At 49.2% G+C, this 23,210-nt stretch overlaps 4 protein-coding genes across 4 annotated transcripts; 3 read left to right on the top strand and 1 right to left on the bottom strand.

Moving 5' to 3' along the window:
• Positions 1 to 6,056: 6,056 nt before the first annotated feature.
• On the top strand, positions 6,057 to 11,198 carry ENH_00076860 (hypothetical protein, conserved; the record flags this gene model as incomplete). Its single annotated transcript, XM_013582615.1, has 5 exons — positions 6,057 to 8,890; positions 9,035 to 9,454; positions 9,785 to 9,871; positions 10,038 to 10,744; positions 11,020 to 11,198. 5 exons carry the CDS (start codon positions 6,057 to 6,059, stop codon positions 11,196 to 11,198), a joined length of 4,227 nt encoding a protein of 1,408 aa, XP_013438069.1.
• Positions 11,199 to 15,070: 3,872 nt separating this feature from the next.
• ENH_00076850 (hypothetical protein, conserved) lies at positions 15,071 to 16,236 on the top strand (the record flags this gene model as incomplete). The annotated part of the gene is given in 2 exon segments (XM_013582614.1): positions 15,071 to 15,397; positions 15,403 to 16,236. Coding segments are annotated over 2 exon segments (1,161 nt in total).
• A 169-nt stretch (positions 16,237 to 16,405) lies between these two features.
• ENH_00076840 (hypothetical protein, conserved) lies at positions 16,406 to 17,430 on the top strand (the record flags this gene model as incomplete). Its single annotated transcript, XM_013582613.1, has 3 exons — positions 16,406 to 16,619; positions 16,797 to 17,026; positions 17,158 to 17,430. 3 exons carry the CDS (start codon positions 16,406 to 16,408, stop codon positions 17,428 to 17,430), a joined length of 717 nt encoding a protein of 238 aa, XP_013438067.1.
• A 1,442-nt stretch (positions 17,431 to 18,872) lies between these two features.
• ENH_00076830 (myosin A, putative) lies at positions 18,873 to 23,206 on the bottom strand (the record flags this gene model as incomplete). The annotated part of the gene is made up of 13 exons (XM_013582612.1): positions 18,873 to 19,004; positions 19,145 to 19,280; positions 19,466 to 19,617; positions 19,775 to 19,968; positions 20,061 to 20,226; positions 20,367 to 20,452; positions 20,640 to 20,792; positions 20,981 to 21,118; positions 21,317 to 21,448; positions 21,607 to 21,739; positions 21,875 to 22,588; positions 22,772 to 22,939; positions 23,144 to 23,206. 13 exons carry the CDS (start codon positions 23,204 to 23,206, stop codon positions 18,873 to 18,875), a joined length of 2,367 nt encoding a protein of 788 aa, XP_013438066.1.
• Between the last annotated feature and the right edge of the window lie 4 nt (positions 23,207 to 23,210).

The following is a 23,210-nucleotide window of genomic DNA, read 5'->3' as shown; positions in this document are numbered from 1 at the left end:
GGGCGCGTCCAGACTCCTTGTCTTTGCATGGTACTGAGTTCAGGACTGCGCCAATCTTTAGCTTTTGAATAATACGACGCCGGAGGCCATTCCGGGGAAACGTTGAATTGTGAGGAGTGCGAATTTGTATTAATGCACACTACAACTTCTTCCCTTCCAAAACTGTTTCGCTTGTCTCTGAAGAGTGATTTTGGGCTTGTTGTTTAGCTTCACTACGCCTTGGCTCTTGGCTCTGCTGTGCTTCCGTCGAACTTGGGACCGCAGCGTCCGTCTGCCTAAGTTTCTTTTGCACGCTTGCTGCTGTGTTCCGTTCTGCGTCCCTGCTTCAGAGTGCCTTCCTGTATATGTCGCCTCTGTCTTTGCTGTATGGAAGTTGTCCCTTTCTGCATTGCCTTTGCAGCTCTCTCTACAGCCGATTGCTCTCGAAAAAGTCCAGTTTTTCACTGTAGGTGTGTACTTCCGGCTACAACGCATGATACAGTCATTAGTGTACACTGATTCTAAACGATGAAACTTCGGGTTGCTTCTTCCTGCTTGGCCCTTGATTCTCTGTTCTGCATACCTTTAGATATAGCTCAGCCTAAATGCTAGATACACTTCTGCAACAATTCTTTTGGTTTTCACTCCCTTCACGTTAGAAGCAGCCCACTGGGGAATATATTTAATATCCCTTTTCCTTGCTATACTTCCGCTGATGGTTTCAATCGTGCACTTCGACCTGGATCACCTAAGACTTTGTTTTTGACTTACTATTTGTAGTTGCGTAGAACTCTATTTGCCTTTCTTTACGCTTCCGTTACCTTGTTTCGCTTTCTTCTAAGTGACGCTGGTATTTCTTTCACTTCAAACTATTTAAATTCATTCCTTTTATCCAATATATCATGCCTGTATCTCTTGTCTATTTCTTCTTTCCACATCGAGCTACAATTTATTATTCTTCGAACTATATTTGATTTTTCGACCATTTTTCGTCTGTTTGCTCTTCTCTTTTCGTTTTTCTAACGTTTTGAACGTCGATTTTTTTAATCTTATTCCCCAACTAGTTCATGCAATTCGGAACTTGTACGGGTATCGTTGGGTGGATTATTACCATCTTCGGTTTATTCTACTCTGCCAGATTGTTCTACATCATCTGTTTTTCTCCACAAAGACTGCATGCATCACTCGGGAGTCTTAATTGATTACGAGTAACTCCTGCGTGGCAGCGAAGTGCACTCATGCACCAACAGGGTAAACATGCTTCTTTGCTCAGCTGTTGATTACCCAAGGTTTCTGAGTTAGCCGAAAGTGTAAGCCATTTTGAGCCAGACTAATGGTTGGCAGAATGCAACTCTAGTAGCGCAAAGAGCAAGAATGAAAGGGAAGGAATGAAAACTAGGAAGCTAGGCCTACAAAGAAGGTGTCGAATGCAATGTGAGAAAAAGCGACAAAGCACTGACAGCTGAATTTTTAGGCACTGTGGCGACAGCTCACAACAGCTTGTCGCCGGTGCGTAGGCTAGGCCTTGCTGTTTAAATGCTTCCGTTACTCTTCCCTCACGAGGGACCAGTTAGCGCTGCATGTCCGTTCATAGTACTTTTCTCTTCGCTTGGATAAAGTGGCACAAGCCGTAGAGTAGGGGCCCTCGCAGCCCCAACTCTTACAGGCTTCACTTGCATGCCATCACTTCTCGTGAGGGGCAATCTTTCCCCAGATGGCGCGTGGCCTTGTACTCAAAACACACCATGCTGTCAGCACTTCCGGAAAAAGCGTTCTGTATTTTTTACATTCATTTTCCTGAAGTCGATAGGCCTTTGTGGGTGCCCCATCAAAGCAGAACTTTTTTTGGCTCAATGTCTTCAATATACTGTGAATAACGGGAATGGGACGGTTGTAAGAGCATTCAACGCATGATAGCTTGGCAGTTGATCGCCATGAGCACCTTTCCCTCACCGAAGGGCACTATGTAGGAGAAACCCACCCATTCACCGATACATTTGCAATCTTTTGCCTGTGAGTGCTGAGCTGGTAAGGAGTCATCAAATGAATAACGAAGCATATACAGTATATGTAAATAACGGACTTTGCTGAGCCGTGACAGGCACCAAAAAGGTTTGTGGCAAGAGGGCCGTTTCTGACAGAGTCCGATGGGCAAGGTATTAGGGAAGGTGCTTGAGTATTTCAGTTAGAGCTTTCTGCACTTCTACTGTCTACAGCGACTCATCAAGCCGAGTACGCTCAAGCATGACATCGGGCAACTGCAGCGCCTCGTGGTCCTCGCTGTATTTGGCCGCTTTAAAGACCACAAAGGTAGATGCTCCTAGCGCTTATTTATTCGGTGCGGGCGGTGCACATAGTAAGACTTCATGCCGCCCATTACAGGGTCACAGGGCGGCCCCTTTGTTCAGGGCAAGTGGGACGAGGATGTAACTACGCTGCCATAGAGGTAATCCGAGCTCGTGTAGGCTTGCGATTCGACCGTCTTGATCTGCATTCACGCATTGTCTTTGGCGTGTGACTTCTGACGGGAACGACAAAAGAGTTTCAACTGCGCGTCGTGCCTGACGCCTTTCTCGTCACCAGGTCGTATGACTGTATTTTATCTATTTTATCTTATAGCTTCTTGCATGCACTTCACAGAGAAGCCACGCCAATTGTCTTACGCATAGGTTCTAAGCTCACCAAATCGGAATTAAAGTCTGCCGCACATTGTGTAGGTCAACTTTGTCCCAGAAACAGATCAGAAAGGGCGTGACAGACTAAAAGTTCATCTGATAGCGCAATCAAGATGCAGCTTGTATTCAGTATAGTCACTATGCGGTCTAGTTACATCCTGCCGCCGTTAACGACGGTGAGCGCACATGTCCTAGAGAGCGGCGTCACCCTGAACTGTCACCGGTCTATAGCATACTGGCTAACAAACCTACGCAGTGCATCGTTACCCACCAGAAAATTTCACATAGCCAAGCCCTTCAAGTCAGGGAACTGCAGTCGTACCCGCGTAAGACAGCACACCTTGGCGCTCACTGGAGGGCACTTCCCACAGCATCTTGCTCCACCAAAGCGGCATATTATCCTCTCTTTCTTCTGCTGATTCTGGCTCTAGGCTTCACTCTAGTAGGCACTTCGTTCTCATTTTCCAGGGCTACCTCCAGTACCCATCCATTACGATGGCTCATAAGCTGCTCTGAAAACTAACGTTTTCTTGATATATCACTGTGCTCTGTGCTGTGCATGGCAGCTGCCAACTATAGGTGTGACCTGTGCAGTAGCTTACAACATCCCTACTTCTAGGGCACTGCGCCGGGTAATATGCCTATGCAGGCCCTCATTATCCAGTACCTGCAGTCCTTAGTGGTATATATAATTAACTAAAGGCTAAAACAATGCAGTTCTTAATTTGCAGGAGGTGGGACATTTTCAAGGGTCCACAATAGAGCCGACCCTTCTCCTCAGCGCTGCTAGGCTCAAGCCTTGGACTCGTCAAAAGTTCCCTCTGAGTGTATCTTCCCTCTGAGTGTATCTTCCATCAGATCTCCACGGTTTACGGCTGAATCGCTGTATGAAAGCATTAACTCAATGTGTACGGCGTTTCAATATCAGTTCCCCTTTCTGTTATAATGCGTGTTCGTTTATATTGCGTAGTGCCACGCTTTCACCTTCATAAATGCACACTAGCTTAGAACTGCGATTCCAAAAAACCAAAATGCTGATGCGAAATGCTCAGGCACTTCGTTGCTCAGCACTAAGAAAGCGTGGTTTTAGTAATTCAGCATGACCCCAAAATCTCCAGGTCAAGCTGCTTGGCAACAATGATTAGAAGTACTGCGGTCTAGAGTCCTACTTCAAGAGTCTCATGTAACCCAAAAAAGTTCCAAAGAATCCACTTTACAGAACTGGTTTTAAAAATTGGAAAGACAACTGGGGAGTTACAGGATGCACTGCGGCTCGGTGCACAGCGCTTGCCTTGTCCATTTGGGTAATGGTATGCAATTAGGAAGTCCAGCCTACATCGGAATTTCACAGCTTGAAGCCATCATTTCTCTCTGGTTTTCATTCATCATTGCTGCATACAGAATGCTTAATAACTACATGCCCTTCTCTTCACTGTAGGTCGCTTGTTTTGAAAATGTTGTGCTTGTCGGCTTTTGTGATTGCACCTAGAAACACGCAGCGTTTGCCGTGGCTCATGAGGGGAATTCAGCTCCTGCACTGTACCTTGTCGAAGGCTTATTATGGTACATGGGAGAACTGGGACAGTCTACTCCGACGCTGTGGGTAATAGTCGGCCGTAAAGTAATCCAGCGGCTTTAGAAGGTTGGAAGTTTTCAGCCGTTAGACCTTTTATGGAAAGTATTCATCTTAGTTGGGGCTGGATATGTTCCAATGGAACCTAAAAGCGTTTTATGCATAGTTCAAAAAAGTAAAGCACTCATTGGAGCTTGTAGACTGAGCGACCGCAAATTGATCAAGAACTTGCAGAAAGGTCTCTGGATAGCCCTAGGCCCGACAAGCCCGGTGTACGAGTCCTTAGAAATGGAACAGCAGGCTAAGAGAATATATGAAAAAAGGCGGTTATCTCTTTCTGTGGTCCTGTTGCCCTTGTCCTGATTAAACATTCGGTGTAGCGCGGCAGTTCCTCTGGTTCAACAGCATCCCGTCGGCGAAAACCGTCCGTTACGTCTTGTCTTTCTTATATATCCCCTACAGTGGATTAAAGCAGCGTCCCCCTTGTACTATCACAAACTGGCGAACTGGCCAAGTGCTCTCAGCTATAAGTCTCCTCCTCCCCTTGTACAGGTTTCGAACGCCCAGTTAAGAGCCAGCTACACGTGTTCCCCCCGCTGCACTATCCACCCATCATACTGTGCTCTTCTCACTAGATGCGCGATAAGGCAGAACTTTTGCGCGGAGTGTGTTCTACAGAAGTGGGAAACCTTGAATCGCCGCCTACCACGGATCTCCGTAGTATTGCTCGACCGAAATTGTATCCTAAAATACAGCATTTCCTTTTGTGCGCTCCAAGGCAAGGACTGTCTCATTAGTTATTTGGTTCTTTCGAACGGCAGCGATCATCATTCTCCTGTGAAGCAAGACGAGTATGCCTTGCTTTGAACAGAGACAGTCCAGCTCGTACCTGGTTGGTCTGCCCTAGTACAGTGCTTGTACGGTGCTAGCCAAGCGTATAATATTTTTCTCGTTGGTCGTCTTAGTTTTACGTACAGTTACTTCGATACGGCCAACAGAAGTCGAGCAGGTTACGTCGGCAGCGCTCGCGATGGTCGAGCGCCTGCCGTGACGTGAGGGGCTGGAGAACAAATCAGCATTTCCCACTCCCACAGATGCACTCTTACTGCAATTCATAATTGCATATTTAGTAGTGATTGCACAAATAGGCTACGGGGTAAGGTTTTCCTCACTCTTCCCCCCCGACTATCCCGCGCATGTGTAGGCAGCGGCTAGAGCTCACGACCTTCCTCTCCAGATCCTCCTAGAAGCAGGGCCTCGGAGCAAATTTCGAAGACGATTGCATTGCATATTCTTGGATCAAGTCATTTTAGGGGAATATGTCGCACAGTTAGGGCTACCTGCGGGCTGCGGAAGGCTTACACAGGGATTCGCTGATGGCTATGCGGGTTACAGTGGAATCATTAGCGAGAGTCCTTCCCTGTGAAGTTCTCTAGAGAAAAGCCACAAATGCTGCATTTACAGAGAAGAAGGCAGCACTCCTGAAGAGGGGAAGCCAAGTAACGGAGCTGCCCCAGGTTGTAGCGGGCGGCTCCTTTGACAAGCACTGTCAGGCTTCTCTGTCTATATCATTAGCCTATGGTGTTCACCAGGGAAGAAGCAGCGAGCAGAACAGAGGAAGTGTGACCAGGCAGTGCTGCGGGATTTCTCTTCTGGCGACGCGGTGTCACCACTGTAGAGTTCGAGTGTCCGCATATTCCGATGTGGGCCTTACTTTGTTCTCCCGTCACACACCTAGCCGTGCTCCACTGCAGCAGCCAGTCGTATTGGACTGCCTTTCCTCTCTCGGGGCACGAGTCTGATTTTTGTAGTAACAAAGCCACACCATAATGCCGAACAATTGGGGGCAGTGCGAATTGGCGGCTCTTATGTCACAGCAGAGAATTCTAAAGCAGCAGGAGCAACAGGTGAGGAATGAGGTGCTCCGTCTCTCACGGTTAATGCCTTTTGCAGTTCCCCAGGATAGGCCACTGCCTCCTCCGCCTCCTCAAAAGCCAATAGAACGCCGGACTTACCGGGCAGCCTCTTCTGATCATGCGAATCAAGGTGACAATGTTGACGTTTGTGGAGTGAGCCCCTACCGCGGCCGTAGCTCATGGACACCACAAGACTCCCATAACGTTAGCATGGAGCGCCAGCAAGCTTGCAGTATGGCAGTAGCAGTTTCGCGGAGACGAAACGAGCTATTGCAGCAGCAGCGGGACCGGCAACAGCACATTCTGCGAAATCAGCAGTGCCTGCAGCAACCCATTTCTTACGGAGGGAGAACGGCGGTTGAAGATCTTTTTAAAGAAAGTTGCGAGATTAGCCCATATACTTTTGACTCCGGGCTTCACGAGGGCCTGACCTACTTTACTCGGCGTCCTAGGTTGGTGACGACTTCTGCGGATGAAAGACCCACTGATCTTGAGGCGTCTCGGGCAGTGAACCACCACATGGCACGTATCAGCCCCTCCTCTTTGCCAGCTGCTGGAATGCCTAGTGGCGGCAAGAAATCCGGCGAATGCTGGGCGCAAACCCGCCAGCGGAGACAGGTGCTTCCACTGTATGCAGCAGAAGCATCCTCACCACTATTACATTCACTGCATGAGTGGCCTTTTCGTCCACTTCAGCGGGAGTGCTCACAGCAGAGTGCCAGTCTTAAACACGCTTATGGCACTGTGCCCTCGACGTTACCTCCAGCTCTCCACCCAGAACCAGGGGAAAATATTCCGCTTTGCCGCTATCCCGCACAGTCGCAGCAGGTATCTACAGCGTGCCTTCCAGCTGGCCTACCATCTCAGCACCGAAATCGCGATCTGGACACTTCCCACTTCGGCCGCCCGAAAGTTGTGTGGCCAGAATTGCAAGGCAATGCGTCGGAGGAGGATTTGACTCAACAGTTCCCACAGCAAGCTGAGAGGCAAGGATTCACGCAATCCAAGAGACAGCAGGCTGATTACACTCCAGCAGTTGCTGCAGGCAAACCTTCCTCCCAAATGGCTTGTGAAACTTGGGGGTTCAGAAAGTCCTTGCGTGCACCCAGCGAACCAAAGGCTACCAATGGCAGACAAAAAACAATGATACGAAACTTGACAGCAGCCGGCACCCTGAGCGCCAACCCTAAGCTCGATGCTGCTTTAGCTACTGCTGATGACGAAGAAAGCCTGAGGAGGCTAGGATTGCGCTTTTCTCCTAGGGAGTTACACTATTTTAGGAAGCAGCCCGGCATTCGAGGCAGTCAGAAGAGGAGTATTTCGAAGCGAAGTCAAAGCTGCAAACCAGCAGGAAAAGGCGCTGCAGAGCTGCCCGTAAGAAGCACCGTGGCAAATGCCTGTGGATGTAATCTAGGCCTGGCATCATCGGAAATGGGGATCGACACGTTTTACTTCACACCTAAGACCGACATTTTGTCGCTTCCCTCCTGGATGAGAGCGTATGGCGTGTCCAACACGTCGAATCGTCCCCTGCAGCGCATAGGTCGGAAGTTACGTTCTCCCTCTCCAGGCTGCACGAGTGCTCAAGGTTTAGCGCTACCAAAATCCTCTCATCTGAACAATCCTGGCAGCTACACCGCCGATGGCTGGGACGGTTACGGTGGTGCGACCTGTGGGTGCCGCTGTTGCCGCTTAAGGGCAGCAGAAAGAAAAGGTCTACAACTTGCAGGCCGGCCGTGCTGCTGCTGCCCGTGTTGTGATTCATGGAGCATCGAGACTGGACATTTCCAACCAGTTTCGGGAGACTCCTGCAGGAAAGGAGACGAACCTCAGAAAAACAATTTCGGAAGTGCATATGCGAAAAGCAAGTGCTCACGCTGCGGGAGGGCGTTAGATGCGGCTTTTGACGGAGGCGGTTCTGCGCTTTTGGACTCTCAAACGCCTGCACGCCTTAACCACCTCTCCATTGAGCAGGCTGCTTCTTTATGCAGTGCATGTGCGACGTACTTGGCGTGCGAGCACCAGAAGAGCGTAGTACAAGCGAACACGCCATCAGCAGCTGGAAATGCTTCAGATAGGACATATAAGAAAGACAATATTCTGCGCACCTCTGCTCATCCGTTTGTTTCTGCTAATCTTGGCGATAGCTTTTCGCCAGATCTCCCCACTTCGGTCGACGCGAACTCCCCAATGGGCAAAGACTGTGTCACTGTGGCTGAAGAATCCGCACCTCAGTCGGATCAAGATGCTTCCTGCAGAGGCAAAGAAAGAGATTTGCCTGATGGAAACATGCCAGAGGAGAGACGCAGTGATGTAGTTCATGAGGTAGATGGTGAAAGGAAAGGGCCAAAAGGGGCCACCACGCCCAGGTGGAGCAATGCTGCTGCCAACAAGGCACTTGACTTCAATGCCAAGCTGTCAGCCGCAAAGCAGCTATGTTCTACGTTACATGGGCCCTCTCCATCCAACAGTGTGTGGGAAAATCCTCGCATAGTGTCCAAAATATGCCGATTCCTTTCGCTATCAAAGTTGCTGCTCGTAAGACGTTGCAACAGGACTTTGTTACAGGCCGCACAGTATCGCATGCGTTTCATACTGTACAACTCTCTTTACGTGCTGCTGCACCAAGGGACCGGATCGCCTAAAACGCAGCCGATTAAGATGGAGGAGGGACAGCATTGCCCTCTATCGGCGGAAGCTCTCATTCAGCTTCTGGGACTTCAACAAAACGAAGTTGAGGAGGTCAAGTAAGCTTGTATTCATTTCATGGGCCGCAACATAGGCGCCCTTGGCGCACTTCACTGAATATCCCAGATCTTTCTAAAACTGACAAAGTCGTCCCACCAGTGAGAGGCAGTCGTGTGTTTCTGTGAACGTGGCTAACTCTGCAGGATTGGTAATTTGCCGCCCGCATCTCCTCCAGAAGCAGCAACCCCGCGAATGGAAGACGTCTCAGACACCATCCGGAAGCCGCTAGCTGAATTAAAGGCACGCAGCCAAGTGAACTCCACCGTGGAACCCAAAAGTTCCAAAGACTCGCTTATGCCGCGCAAGAAGGTTTTGAGGGCAGCTGAGCCTTCGAAGGCCCCCAAAAAGGAAGTACGATCAGCAGCTCAGGGGGAAGCAGCTCACAAAGCTGAAGTGCAACAGCGCCTACTTCTAGATGCACACATGGCAAACCACCAAGCACATGAAGAGGCTTGCCTTAGAATGCTGCAAATAGAAGAGCCATTTGAGCGACCAGTGACAATGAGCTACGATGAAGCAGCAGGTCCAGCCTCTCCGCTCCGTATTTTGCCCTTTAAACAGAGGTGCGGCACGTTTACGATGCTATGGAGCTGGCTAGAGCAAGCAGTTACATACTATGCACTAAGCCCAGTGCTCGATTTCCAGGCGCAGATATCTTTTCACGCTAGCCATAAATGATTGCTGAGTTCCTTTAGTTTACAATGCATTGTTCGAAGAATTTCAGGAGCAGCAACTGCTCCGTTGTGGCATTTCCTTAATGTTAAGCGATCTCTTTAAGTACAGCCTACATTTATGAGCAGTGCGTGAAAGATGGTGGCAAAACGCCCCCTGCCTAAGCATGAAGCCGCGTAGTGATTGATGAGTCGTGCTGGGGGTTTGTACGGACTGCTCAGCACGGCTGCTGCTTCAGAGCCAGCAACATTCCGCAGAGTGCGGCACGCCTTCCTCAAGCTCTGGAACTACGACGACGAGGCTTTTAGGTAATTCTATGTTCTAAGCATGTGGCGTACTTCTTGTAGACGTGCATCTCTGCACATCATTGTTGTGCCACAAGCCGAAGCGTCAGTCTGCTACACGAACCGTATCGGTTGCAGGCCTTGCCTTTCTTACCTTGAGTCTGGAATGTGTCTTTGTTTTCAATTGCAGGCAGGCACTGGTTAGGGCCACTACCACTTCATACCCAACGTGGCTCTTTGATGTTTCCGCAATTTTGTTAAGGGCTGTATTTCAATTGTGTTGCAACTCGCTAACTGCCCCTTCACTTAGTGAATTGATCTCCTTATTTTCTCCCAAACGGCGACCATCTTCAGGCGTCGAAGTGCCTTGCAGGTCCGACTGCTATTTATGGGCCAAAATGGCTCGCATATCAGGGTATGCAATGCACCTCGTCAGCGACCAAGCATGGCCACCGCTGAGAGATCCCGTGGTTCGGCTAGTTGCTCAGCCTTTCATTTCTCCTGACGTTTTCAGCAGAGGCTCGGGAGTTGATAAAGCAACTCTCAATAATGCTTCGTGGGCAGGTGCTGGGGTGTGTCCTTTAATACTCCGTCCAGCCGTGGCCGACTCGTTGGAGCTAAAAATGTCTAAGGTTTCTCCTGAATTCATTGCAGAATTTATGTCCTACGGAAGACAGCAGCAGCTACTGCATTCTCCGGACCATCAGCTGGCTTCCCGCGATGGAATTCGCCAGTTTAAAGGTTCTTTAGAGCTGGTCGTGATGATGGACTTGTATGAGTGGCTGGCCTCAGTTTTGACACATATGCAGAGGGATGAAGTTGGCATTATGATGCGCCGAGTTCCGCCGCCTGTTGGAGTGCCTCCGCAAAGTGGAGCTAAGGGCTTGATCTCACAAGGTGAGCTTACTCAATTTTGAATTATGTAACGGTTACTTGTTGGTAGTTTAAATTTAAATGATTGTCTGTCGCTTAAAGTCACAAGACACTTGGTGTTTTGCACTCGCGAGTGACATTCTTGGCCGCATGGCCAGCAGAAACAGTATTGAGGTCTCTCACGCTTGTAACACTGTTGCCTTATTGGCAGTTTTGCTCATTAAGTATTCTCCTCTGTAGTTGTCACTCCTTCACTGAAATATACCTTGAACGGCTGACGCCGCGTGAGCTGCTTGCAGGAACTCTGTCACGACAGGTTAGGACTGCGAAACAAGTTCGAACTCCATCGGTATCTCTACAGAGGCGCTCTCAGACTCATATTCCGTCGGAGACAGTCGTTGAACGTACCCAAGGACCTCCCGGAAAGCTTCAAAAAGGGGTCATCGGCTCCAATGATGTAAATGCAACATGCAAATAGAGCGTCGCACGAGCTAAGCAACAACTTGGGCTAGCTGCAGTCAGCTGAAACCTACGCCATCAAAGGTAATTGCTTGTGTTAAGTGTGCAAACGCGCAGGCTAAAGTACTACGTTGTCTCATTGAAGAACAAGGTGCGATTCTCCGCGAGGTCTGCCAACTTCTGAAAACGATAAAAACACAAGGTTTCCGTGCGGGTCGCTAAGGTTTGGCAGTGTTCATTTCTACCGTCGAATTTGTGACGCAATTCGAAGTTCGAATGCAATGCTGGGAATGACTGCATTGCCATCATGGCAATCGTGTGCTCCAACGGGATGCGGAAAATGCTTGCGATTGAAGTTAACAGGGGACGTTGACGACTAGTGCCAATTCGCAACGTCCTGTACTAATGTATGCGTGAGATTCAGTTAGATCAGCTCATTGACACACAAGCTGTGAATGCCTGCTGTAAAGTGGCATTTTCGAATTTGTTGTCAGCAAGCCCGGCAGGTTCCCGAGCAACTTGAAAATACGAGGAAGATTTTCACTGTAACTACGTGAGTGAAGCTAGGCTGAAATATCCCGAATCATGCTTTAGCTACAATATAATAGCCGCGCAAAAGGATATCTGCTACGAAAAGTGCAGGAGATACAAACGTCATTGTGGGACGGCAAACATATTACGTGACACTGACAAAAGAAGCACCACGAAGAATGCCGGGGAAATTAAGTCCCTTCTACGCATTAAAATGATAAAAGAGCACGGCATGACGGAGAACTGAATATTTAACAATCCTGCAACGCCACTTATTCACAGCTGTGTGAAGGGACAACACAAACAGTGACGCATGACTATGGCCAGCATCACAGCGGAGACTAGCCGCAGCTCAGAAGCCACTGCCGGTGCAATTTAAAATGGTATATTCTGAAGACCCTAGGATAGTTCAAAGTGGCGCTACGGAAAATAGCAGGCATGCGAGCCAATGGCACGATGTTGGTAAAGTTGGAAGACAAGCAAGCGAATATAGCTGCTCATTGCCGTAGTTAAAAAGAAAACTCACAATATGTATACGCTTAAGCATGTTAGGACTGTACGGTTGAACAATAATTATGTCCTCTAGAATGGGCTAACGTGATCAAAGTGAAACTTTACACGTACTGAGCCGCGCATATAGCTCTGTAACATGCTCATCAGCCAGCTTGCCAGACGTTTCTTAACGGCCAGTGCATTGAATAGTCCAATAATAACCCAAAGTGTGCGAAGACTCAGGCGGGGGCCATTCCTTGTGTGCTTCTTCCGCAGTCAATCATAGCTTTGAAAGCAAAGCACACTGTATGCCCAAAACGTGGAGAGGACGTGCCAATGCTGGCACGTCCGCGAGCCTCTCAAGGCTCGCGGACGTGCGTGCAGTCTGCCGAGGCTCGCCACTGCCGTTGGGATTTGTCTAGTTGCCGCAAGTTTGCTGGAGGGCAATAATCAAGCACAGACGGAAAGACGCTGTTACAGAAAATGAAGCACTAGTCAAAATTGTCGAGGCCCTATCCGCCAGCGTCCAACATAAATGCCACGAGGGGTGTTTATCTCTAATTCAATATGGCTTTGTCAAGTGCCCAATGCTCTTTGAAGTTGGGTCTTTAACCCGCCTAATTTCAACGACAAAGTGCCTGCTTTCCATGTGGCATCATCGCCTCTGTTTTGCCATATCTTGAAACTGAAGGCTTCATGCGATTTCTGTGCGAGGATATTTCCAGTGGATACTGCGGCTTTGTTTAAGCTAATATTCCCAAAGGCTATAGCCTTCTTCTTGTTGTGATGAGATGCGTGTTTCACACTTCGCTTTGCGACTATGTCGGCTTGCCAATACAGCAACGTGCGCGACGCATTTTCGCTGGGTTATGGTCTCGAAAAGTTTGTTGTAACTGTGGTTCACGGCACTTCCAGGTTTTCGTTTGCAATACCATTATAAGCCCCATCCCAACTCCACAAAAAGCAACAATCCTGCAGCGTGTGCGTGTGTATCCGCGAACCAGTAATCGTGCCACCCGAGTGCCTACACGTTTCAGGTGGCTTCCTTTCTATCGCGCCTGTATGTACCTTTTCGGCTCATCAGATTAATGCTATTATTCAGCGATTTAGTTAAAAAATGACCCGCGCATGTTTTACGTACAAGCCTGCGCGGATTTCCAAGTAAAAGACATTCATGGGTGATGCAATGTCCAGCCGTCTACCCCTTTTCGTAGCACTTTGGAACTGTTACCTTGGTGCACTTCAAAGTAGAATCCGTGGATGATTCCCAGTCTGTATTATCAAAAATATCCATGACGCATGCACCCAGCTATGACATCCAGGTTCTGGGTTTCCCCACCTGCACGCGTGTATACAAAAACGTCTTCAAGTAAAAATGGGTCGCTTTCCATACTGTTGCAGGCGAGTAGCAAACAGCTATAGACCGACACACTCCAACAGCTGTGCTCGAGGCTTGGATGACTCGGCTACACTCGGAGGAGTGTGACGGTCTACAGCGGGTTGCACAAAAATGTTGAAGTACGCCTGCGCGGGTGGGAAGTAATCTTGGTTGAGTAGTGCTGCTAGAATAAGGAACTCACACACACTCGAACGTGCACTCTTCCGCGGAGTATCATTCCTAACAGACAATCATCGTCGGGTGCTCAATCCTTTAGTCCGCCTTTGGAGGCCCGGCTACCAGTGCTGATTTTCACTGGCTTTAGTCAGTAGGACATCATAAGATTCGAGTTGAAATTGTTTTCGTGCATTTGATTGAGTGTGTTTCTGTATGTTATTGCATGCTACGTTAGGGTGTCAATGTGAACTGTTATTCCCTACAAGTACAGTGGCAAGCCCAGCAAAGGTTACCGCTCCACTCCACTAACGAAAAGTTACACCTCTCTGGATTGAAGAAGCCTAGCTCTTCAGCATTATGCTACTGTATCACACGGCCGTTGATGGAGCTATATTGCCAGTTTGTGGGAGTAGTTTCAAGCAAGCGAGACAGTACGCCTCATGGCAGCGCTCTCGCACCACTAATGCACCATTGGACCCTCACCGCTGCAACTCTCATCGCTGCTCCGTCGCTCATGTCAAAGTGTATTTTACTCGTTTCTGATATGTACAATCATTGGCGATTTTTTTTTGACCTTGAATGCCAGCGCATGTCGTGCTAATCGTATACCTGACGAAGAGACGGGACACTGAAGTAGATGCTAGTGAGTCGCTGCAGGCTACGTCATTCACATGCTAATTACTGCACAGATCATCTCAAAAGGAAACTTCACCAGCTTTATGTTTCTGCGGATCGGGGACCTCTTCGGGTAACTGATCCCAAACGAACGAGCAACAGCACGACAAACAAGAGGCCTTGGGATTTCAGCAGTTGGGCTCACACGGGTGACGCTTGTGGGGTGAAAGAAGGCACGAGCCTGCATTTTATCTGTAGGTTGGCGCAATATGGAATTTCTGAGACGGGGCCCGTTGCGGACACTTAACTTTTTCATGGCGCATTTACCTTCGGAATACTGAGATATCAAGGCACAGGGACTCAAGAAGCGGCGATTGAGGCGCGATTAGCAGGAGTGAACAAAAACAGTGAATATTCCGCGTAAGAATTGAGGCGGAGGAGAGTGTGTGAAGGATTTACGGTCCATGCCATAACAGGGTTTTCATTGACGTCGAAGGATTGGGACAGTGCGCGAAAACATTGCTTGGAGTGGCTTACCGCGCAAGTCCTGCTTGGAAAGAGCCGACCCAGCCACCTACTTCTCAACAGATGGTCCTGCCGAGACTCGAAAGAGAGCGCACTCATGGAGGCGTAGTGTTATTCATCTCTCTCTGCAGTCTGAAGACGCGATACCAACAAATTGGTAAGGAAATAGATAAATGGAGCAGTGCAGAGGCGTCCAGGTCGCTGCCTCGATTAGATGCGAAGACTGCGACACAACACCACAAGCCGACCTGAAGAGACGACTACGGGCGTTGCTTCGGCAGGAAAAACTATATACACGGAGAGACGGAGAGTCTACCTTCAACGACTGTTCCTCCAATCGCCACAGAATAGAAGGAGGGACACTATGGAATGTCGGATCTGTATGCAGGGAAGTCGGGGAATATACTCATTCAGATGCCGGCATGGGCGTACTCGCCAGGAAACGGTCGACGTGCGAATTGTTACAAACTCGAGTGATTTCGTTCAGCTGCCATGCGAGCTGAGCAGTGTCGGTAATCGAATAAGACGAAGCGCCGGCATAACGGAAGTTCAACGAAGCCTTGCTCAAGGCAGTAGTAAAACTGACGATTGGGGCCCGTATGCTTCGTCTGTTGTCAGCGTAGACATGGGCTCAAGGATACATGAGAGGAAGAGTCGCTTTAGGGCAAAGGCTCTAATCGTAAAACCCGAACTAACAGCATTAGGCGCTGTGCCGAGCAATTGCATCGCCATTTCCGATAGAAGCGAGATCAGCAGTCGATGCACCTCCCAACATAGGTCTATCGATACACGCGCAGGGGAACAAGCACTGTGGGACGTCTCTGTAATATCCAGTCGGGATGAGGAGAATACTCTGAAAGTGAGGCCGACACGTGCCAAGGACAACGACGTTCCATCCTGCAATGGGGAACACGACGGTACAGGCAGGAAATGCAATGAATTGCACAGCATTTGCCATGATGAATTCACTGAAGACTCTGTTAAAAACGGTTCCATGGAGCCTCTCAATGCTGCATGCACTGCAAATACAGCAACTGGAAATGTTCAGCAAGAACGGCACACGCAGGAACCGTTCGCACTTTGGGGGGATGTGAGTAGCCTACGACACTTGAGTGGATATTGCGCTTTGACATCGAAAACCCAGCTAAAAGACCAGCCGCTAAAGGCCGGTGCACAGGACTTGGAACGGTCTCCGGGCAGACAGGAGAAGGAATCCTTGCGCACGACGTCAGAAGCATGCAGTGATGCGCTGCAAACGCCGACGACGGGAGGGTGGCCAGAGTGCGTTGTGAGCATGCTAGGCCCAGATATATTCAACCGACTTAAGGAAGAACCGTAGGTCTCGCGTTGCTGTCTCTTATCAAGTTTTCTCCGTCGAGAGCTGTTTGGACAGAACTACATTAACTGCTGCTAGCGTGGGGCTATGCTTAGATGCAATGCGAAGACCCCGCTTTTTCTGATTCACCCTGTTCAGACAATTGGTGCATGCTACAAGCAAGGCTTCCGGAATGTCTCTGTTCCACCACATGCTGCGGCACCCCCGAAAAGAAGATGAGCAAGTACTGAAGCTATTCAAGTGCATCTACGAGGACAAACCTCTAAAAGAACGAGTCAGCCTCCCTTCACTTACTTCCCTCCGGTGCGACAAGGGCCAAACACTAGCCTTCTACGCTGCTGCTTATGGCCACGCCAAGTGTCTGAAATGGATCCTTGAGCAAGCAGGTGACATACGAACCTTCGTAGCAGCGTCATACGAGTGCATGAAGCCGTGGCGTTTTACTCCATCATCGACTTGGATTTGAGCAGATTGCCTAATTTATTAGCGTTGGGTGTTGGAGGCATTCTTTGGTTGCCCGTGTGCTGCATCTTGCTGCGAAAACAAATTCTCTTCTTGTCAAGCTAGTCTTCACGCTACAGGCGGAAAGAGTAACCAAAGAAGATTCCTTGAGATCCGTGACAAACAAGGAGACACTCCATTGCACTACGCAGTGAAGGGAGGCCACGTCGACGTGATCGAGTTGCTGCTCAGTCTTGTCCCAGACATGCTGAACCACCAGCGTAGTAACGGCCAAACACCTCTTTTCGATGCATTTGAGCGGCCTGCGATTGTGCAGCTTCTGTTAAGTCGCGTAAGGAGGCTGCCGTTAGCCGCACACATGTATGGTTGCCTTTCTCGAGTTTGTTTCACCCGTTTATCCGCATGAGGTTCATTCGGTTTGTAGCGTGCAGACCAAAGCTGCTGCTGTTTCTGCTTCCACAGGGCGCTGACTACAGTGTGAGGTGTAATCGGGGCCTAACACCCCTGGAAGCAGCTACTGATGAGCTGCGATGGAAACGCCAGTGCTTGAGACGTACGTCCAAAGCTCTACCGAGACGACTTTCCTTTACGGTGAATTTGCTGAAGAAAGCAGAGTTGGCTTTAACAAAGGCAAACATGGGAGGACTTCATACCGAAGGTCTATCCACTTCTGGGCAAATCTCGGGACTAACAAGCGGTCCGAATCCCAGTAATTACGATGAAGAGAGACCTTAGTATGGCGGTTACGGTGATCCGGAGTTCCAGCCTGGGATGGGAGCTGAATCTGTTACCATTGTTCCACAAACGCGGCAAGCAAACGTACTTCTGGTCTCAGCTAGTGGCACTGCAAGGCAATTGTGTGACTGCACAGACAGCAGTTGCGGAAGCAAGAGCTGCAGTACGCCAGCGTGATGGGGATAACTCTTAACGGGGGCGAACTGTAGTTCCCAGACTGAGTAATTGAACCCCTGCTCCAAGCAGATTGAGGAAAACGTCGAGGAGCAGTATTGCCCCCACAACGCGTATACTAGGGAGAGCTCTCAGCGCGTAAAGACGAAGCACCGAGCAGGAAGGCGAACGGCTCACAGGGGCCCTCAAGAGGTGATGCTGTTGTCAAGTACAGCAAACACACAAAGGGCCCTTCTTATTGCCGGAGCTCACCATCACCAACCACTCATGAGTAAAGTGTCGTGCGCCTCCCCCCATGAAATTCTAACACTTTTGGCTTTGCTCACACGGAGCAGGTGCGCCTCATAGACGAAAGGCGGTCTCATCCACTGAGGCACTAGCAGTTTACTTGCAGGTATCAACTCACGTAGTACCTGACTGCGCTGCCTTTGAATCAAGCCCGCTGACGAGCTTGTGTGCAGACACACAGTGCTTCCAGCGTTTGAAAGCAAGCCACCCACATTCCATGCTATTAATGTTGATTCATTGCACATCTTAGGTGCATACCGTCCTCTGCGCTCCGTGTAAGCTATCGAGCGGCTGGTTGTCGCAGCACTGTCCCTCATGTACGACAACGCATAAGCTTGGACTGTATATGAGTTCGATGCATTGATTTCATGCCTGGTTCTTACCACTTGGGTAGTGCTGTTTCGCGCACCACCCCACTACAACATTCTACGAGGGACCGCAGTAGGGAGCCAGCTAATGAGTATTTGGGAGTTGGGTACGGTGGAGCGGCACATTGGTGGGTGCCAGCCGTTTTCGTGCGCTGCATACGCTACTCAATTGGAGTGACTACTTTGGTCGTAGAAATCCAAGATACTAGTGGGCATGCTCTACAGCTGTACTGCGCTGTGGAACAGGCACTACCCGCGCTGCGTAGCAGATCTCAGCAGCCACCACGCCACGGCACTGGTAACTACTACAGATCAAGCATGTTGTGTAAGCTTTCTTCTTGCATGGGCGCAGATCCTTGAGCATATAGAGAATGCCTGCTTCTTCGTCTGCAGCTTCTTTTGCACGTAAATGGCCTCTATGACTCCAATAAGTGGACCCCATGTAGAGAGGCGGCTTCTTTGAAGGTGGACCAAATACTTCGCGCTCTCTGGCTTCAAAAAGATCATGCTCTTCCCTAGGGCGTATGTGCCTGCAACAGATACGGAGGCTCGCATAAAGCGTGACACTTGGTACTCGTAAACAAGCATATTATCAGCTGACGGCCCGGAAAATCACGACAGCAATGTACGGGGTAGCATACCGCTCTCCAGATTCGCCGAGGCAAGTATTGCTTGCGTGGCAGCCTTCTTGTCCGTCTGTTTAGCCGCACTAATGTCGATGAACTGGAACTGTTCAACAAATTCCTGAACGGTTAGCACATGACAGCATGCCTATCTGCTCAGAGTAAGCGCACATGGTATCCTTAGCGTATCGTCGCACCATTAAGTGCTTTCCCGGATAACAGTACATCTGCTAATGGCAACAGCAGGAATTCCGAACAAACCTGGAACTGACGCCGATACGAATATCCAAGCTGACGAAGCTGCAAAGCTTCGATAATTGAGAGTGCATGCAACTGAATGAGCACTTTGCTCTGGATCCACAAGAGAGGCTTCTTCTCCTCGTTGGGCTTTACACACCTTAGCAAGCAAACGGACACATACAATTTCACAAATTTCAGAGCTCCATACCCGTCTGGCCGCCAAAGTACACTTACGGACCACCTCAGCATGGGCTTCCTTATGTTTAAGGGCGGAAGAAGCTATTGTTGCGCATTGGCAACGACGTCCCCACTCTACAAGACTCAACTGCAGCGCGTGCTTACCTGATGAAGTGAGATTCTGTTGAGCCAATCAGTGACATTAACTTATTCAGCTGCGCTAAGAACTGCGAGCCGATCAGAGACCCTTTCGCCATCTTCCCTCTTTCAACTTTCACCCCTTCAAAAAGAGCCCGCACAACTGAGTTTCTCGAAGCCTGGCCAATCACACAAATACGATAAGTCGGAAATACACTGAAACCCCAAAACTACGTCTCCCGCAATGACCAGCCAATGCGAAGGGCCGTTTCCATAATCTACATACGAACTCTCACTAAATTTTGGTTTGCCCGTGCAGAGAAAAGAGGAATGTACCTGCACAACTTCAACCATTTCAGGGCGCAGAACGTCCTTGTTCTTAAATATAAATCCCTGCGCATTGTATTTGATTGTTCCAATGGTGTGCTTTACAAAGAAAGAGCTCTGAGCGTCAAGCTTGGCCGGCACAAATCTTGGGCAGGATTTAAGCTTCGTGCAGCACGCGCTGACAAGTTTTTCATCGCTGCCCCCTGCGGAAAAATATTCATAACTCTAACTCTTGAAGAAGGCAAAGTGAAAGTTCACACCCGATTAGAGAAGCGCTGCAGTACTGGGTGCTCACCAGGCGCCAAGCACTGGTCTTCCAGAACACTGAGGACGGAATTTCCCTTATCAATCAATACGCTTATGACGTCAGTGTTGGCCGTGAACTCAATATCCTTCGCCGTAATGCCTTCGCTCTTATAAAGAGCACTCTCTCTTGCAAAAACCACTTCTGTAAATGTACTCTGAAGTGGGCACAGGAACATCAATGTGCTGCCGCTCTAAAATACTGAACTAGAATGCCACGCGGACGACTGAACGCAAATGCGTGACTCGTGCCTTTTCGTATGTGCTGAATACAGAAAGTCCAGACTGAATCGCCTACCTGAAGCATTTCATTCGTGATGTTAATAAACAGCTGCTCAAGAGAGTTGTTCTGGAATACTTCAAAGCCGAAAATATCTAAGAGTCCTGAAAAAACGCAGATACGAAACCCTCTTGACTGAATAAACACCTGCACAAGGAACGCCATATCCTGTGAAACCTAAATTAGGTCTCGAGGAGGCGCAGCTTTATCAATTCCTGATACACGACAATAGCAGAAAGAGCTTCACCCCAAACTCTTGGCCTTACCCATAAATGTCTGGAATCGCCTTACCCATAAATGTCTGGAATCCCCCCTGGGGCTCTATTGTGGAGTTGAGAGCTTGGATAATCCACAGAAACAACTTCTCGTATACCGCTTTCGCTAGAGAGCCACGGAGCGTGTCTGAGTCCTCGGCTGTCCATCGTCCTTCGATCTTGTTGCTGCCTGCCAAGTATCAATGCCAAGCACAACGTAACCGCAAGCAGCACTGCTTGCTCACAAATATGCTCGTTTCAGAGCCACGGGTGAGGCACACTAACACGGTCGATACTGCAGTTTCATTCTTTGTGACCAGGAGTACCTTCCTCGTTGGACAAGAACGGCTAAACAGCACCATAGTAAATCCAGCCTACCAGCGTAGGTAACCTTGACAGTTAGCTCCGTCAGAATGCGATCTCCATCCAAAAACAGAAGGTCACAGGCGTCCTTGAGAACGCGTAAACTTTCGCCAGCTATTACTGCAGCGTTGTCAACCCCGCCCTCCTTCTTGCCTGACAAGGAAGATGAAGCCAGCACACTGCTTTCAGTCGTTACTCTGAAAAGAGGTGAAGTGCACGTCCGAAATTTGGCTGAAGCTACAGCACTTCTGGTGCGGGCTTGCTCCGCCGGGCACTCTGCAAGATGCCAAGTACTCTACGGGAAAACTGTGCTTGATAAAACGCGTGTAGTTGAATTTGAGACCGGCCTACCAGCTGTTGTCACGTTTCCCAGAAGCAACACCCCTGACACAACGGACCATATGGTGTGGCGCTGCTCCTCCTTCAAGCCCATGGACTCAAACGCCTTCACTACAGCTTCAAATTCTTCAAGGTCATCGACTCCTTCGATTGAAGACACAAAAAGTCGCAACGATCGAGGACTAACTACGCACATGGACGAAGGCTCAATGGTTCAATCACCGCACGACTTCCTAACCAAGGATAGAGCTTCAGATGAACACTATAGAATAGACTCAATCATCCCCCTAAGGTAAGCATACCAGGAGCATCGATACAGTGTGGGTTGAGAAACTTATACTTGCTGCAGCTCAACAGCTTGTAGCGCTCCTTCATTTGTGGAGAGCTCCCCTTGAGCATTTGATAGAAGATATGGTAGGAGCGCTCATTCCGATCCTATCACAAGAGTAAAAATGCCACTTCACAACAGAACGCTATGACGTCCCAGAATGAACTACTGATACAAATAAAGCCCGCTGCAGTCGTGATCCCTGCAAGAGGCATCGGGAATTATTGCTTCGGAATGTTTACTTGGGTCAGGATTCGGCTCTTCTCCAAAAGAAAAGCGAGGACAGAGCCGTAACGAATGCCACCTCCCTTCGCCACATCTAATTGCATGAAACGTCCAAAACGACTGCTATTATTGTTCCGGACGGTCTTCGCATTGCCGAAAGCCTGTTGACATCCAGAGCAGAAGCGAAAAACAAAAAACTTCTTACTCTTCATAAACAGCGCTTCAACGGCAGCATGCAGCGAAAGTGCCCCGACAGTGCCTTGATTCACCTCGAGCACTGGATTTGCTGCCATGATGGCCTGCTGGATGCGCGCGTCTAAGTTTCCTGACCTTGCACTGGCGAAGTACTTCATCAGCTGCTTCGTAGTCTCCGTCTTTCCGGCTCCAGATTCTCCGGAAACCACAATGGTTTGGCTCTTTCTCACTCCATGGAGATTGTCAACGGCCCGCCGCGATATCTGAAAAATGTGTGGAGGCAGCTTGTCAGAGTCAGCTGCATCACGGTATTGAGCGATAACCTCAGCAGTCCCGTTGTGAAGATCTTGAAAAGGATTGATGGCCACAATTAGCGGCTCCACAGCCGTATACATAGCGTTGTTCATAAAGCGGATCCGCAGAAAATCCAAGACACACGGGATGTTCTGATGCGGGATAGTCCCGACGTCACTGTATGTCATGGGATCCAAGTTTGTGTTGGCATTAAACACTTGACTGGCAGTAGCTTCGAAGACCTGCAACGTACCATGACACAGCCCCAGCTACCCACGAGTGAGCGTCAAACTGCCTGCAGCAGCGTGAGTGTTTTGAGTCTGCCCTCTTGTTGTAAAACACCAGCTGCAAAAGAAAGCATTTCCCTTGAGTAGTCAGTCAAGAAAAAGCAGTAAGATACAAAGTCACGAACGTTGGACACTGACTTCGTCGCTGGGAGGCTGTTTTTGCTTCAGCATAAACTTGCTTGCAGTGGAACCAGGCTCCACAGAGCAAAGAGCAAACATCAAATCGGGATCTTTCCGGACCGCCGGCGCTGCCGTTGACCAGACCTCAAGCTTTGAAGTCCCACCACCATCTTGGGCGATGGCTACCTGAGGGTAACCAGAAAAATCTTGACAAGCAGCTAACACAGATGAATGAATCGAAGTCAAGAAGAATGGGATTGCCAGTCGGTCGGTACTTCAGAGGGTGACAAGGTCGCAGTGCTATCTTGGTGCTCCAGTGAATTTTGACACTAACTACTTCAACATAAGTTCAATCACGATATCAGGGTATGCGCTTTGCGCAGAACTCACTGCCGATCCTTTCTTAACCAGTGTCGCGGCCGTTTTGGCCTCAGTCTCCAGCTTGTCCGCCATCTTT

Source organism: Eimeria necatrix, genomic scaffold (genome assembly GCF_000499385.1).
Source record: "Eimeria necatrix Houghton genomic scaffold, Enh_scaff7, whole genome shotgun sequence".
Lineage (NCBI taxonomy): Eukaryota > Apicomplexa > Conoidasida > Eucoccidiorida > Eimeriidae > Eimeria > Eimeria necatrix.
The sequence above is the reverse complement of the archived record's forward strand: the minus strand, read 5'-3'. Positions and strand labels throughout refer to the sequence as shown.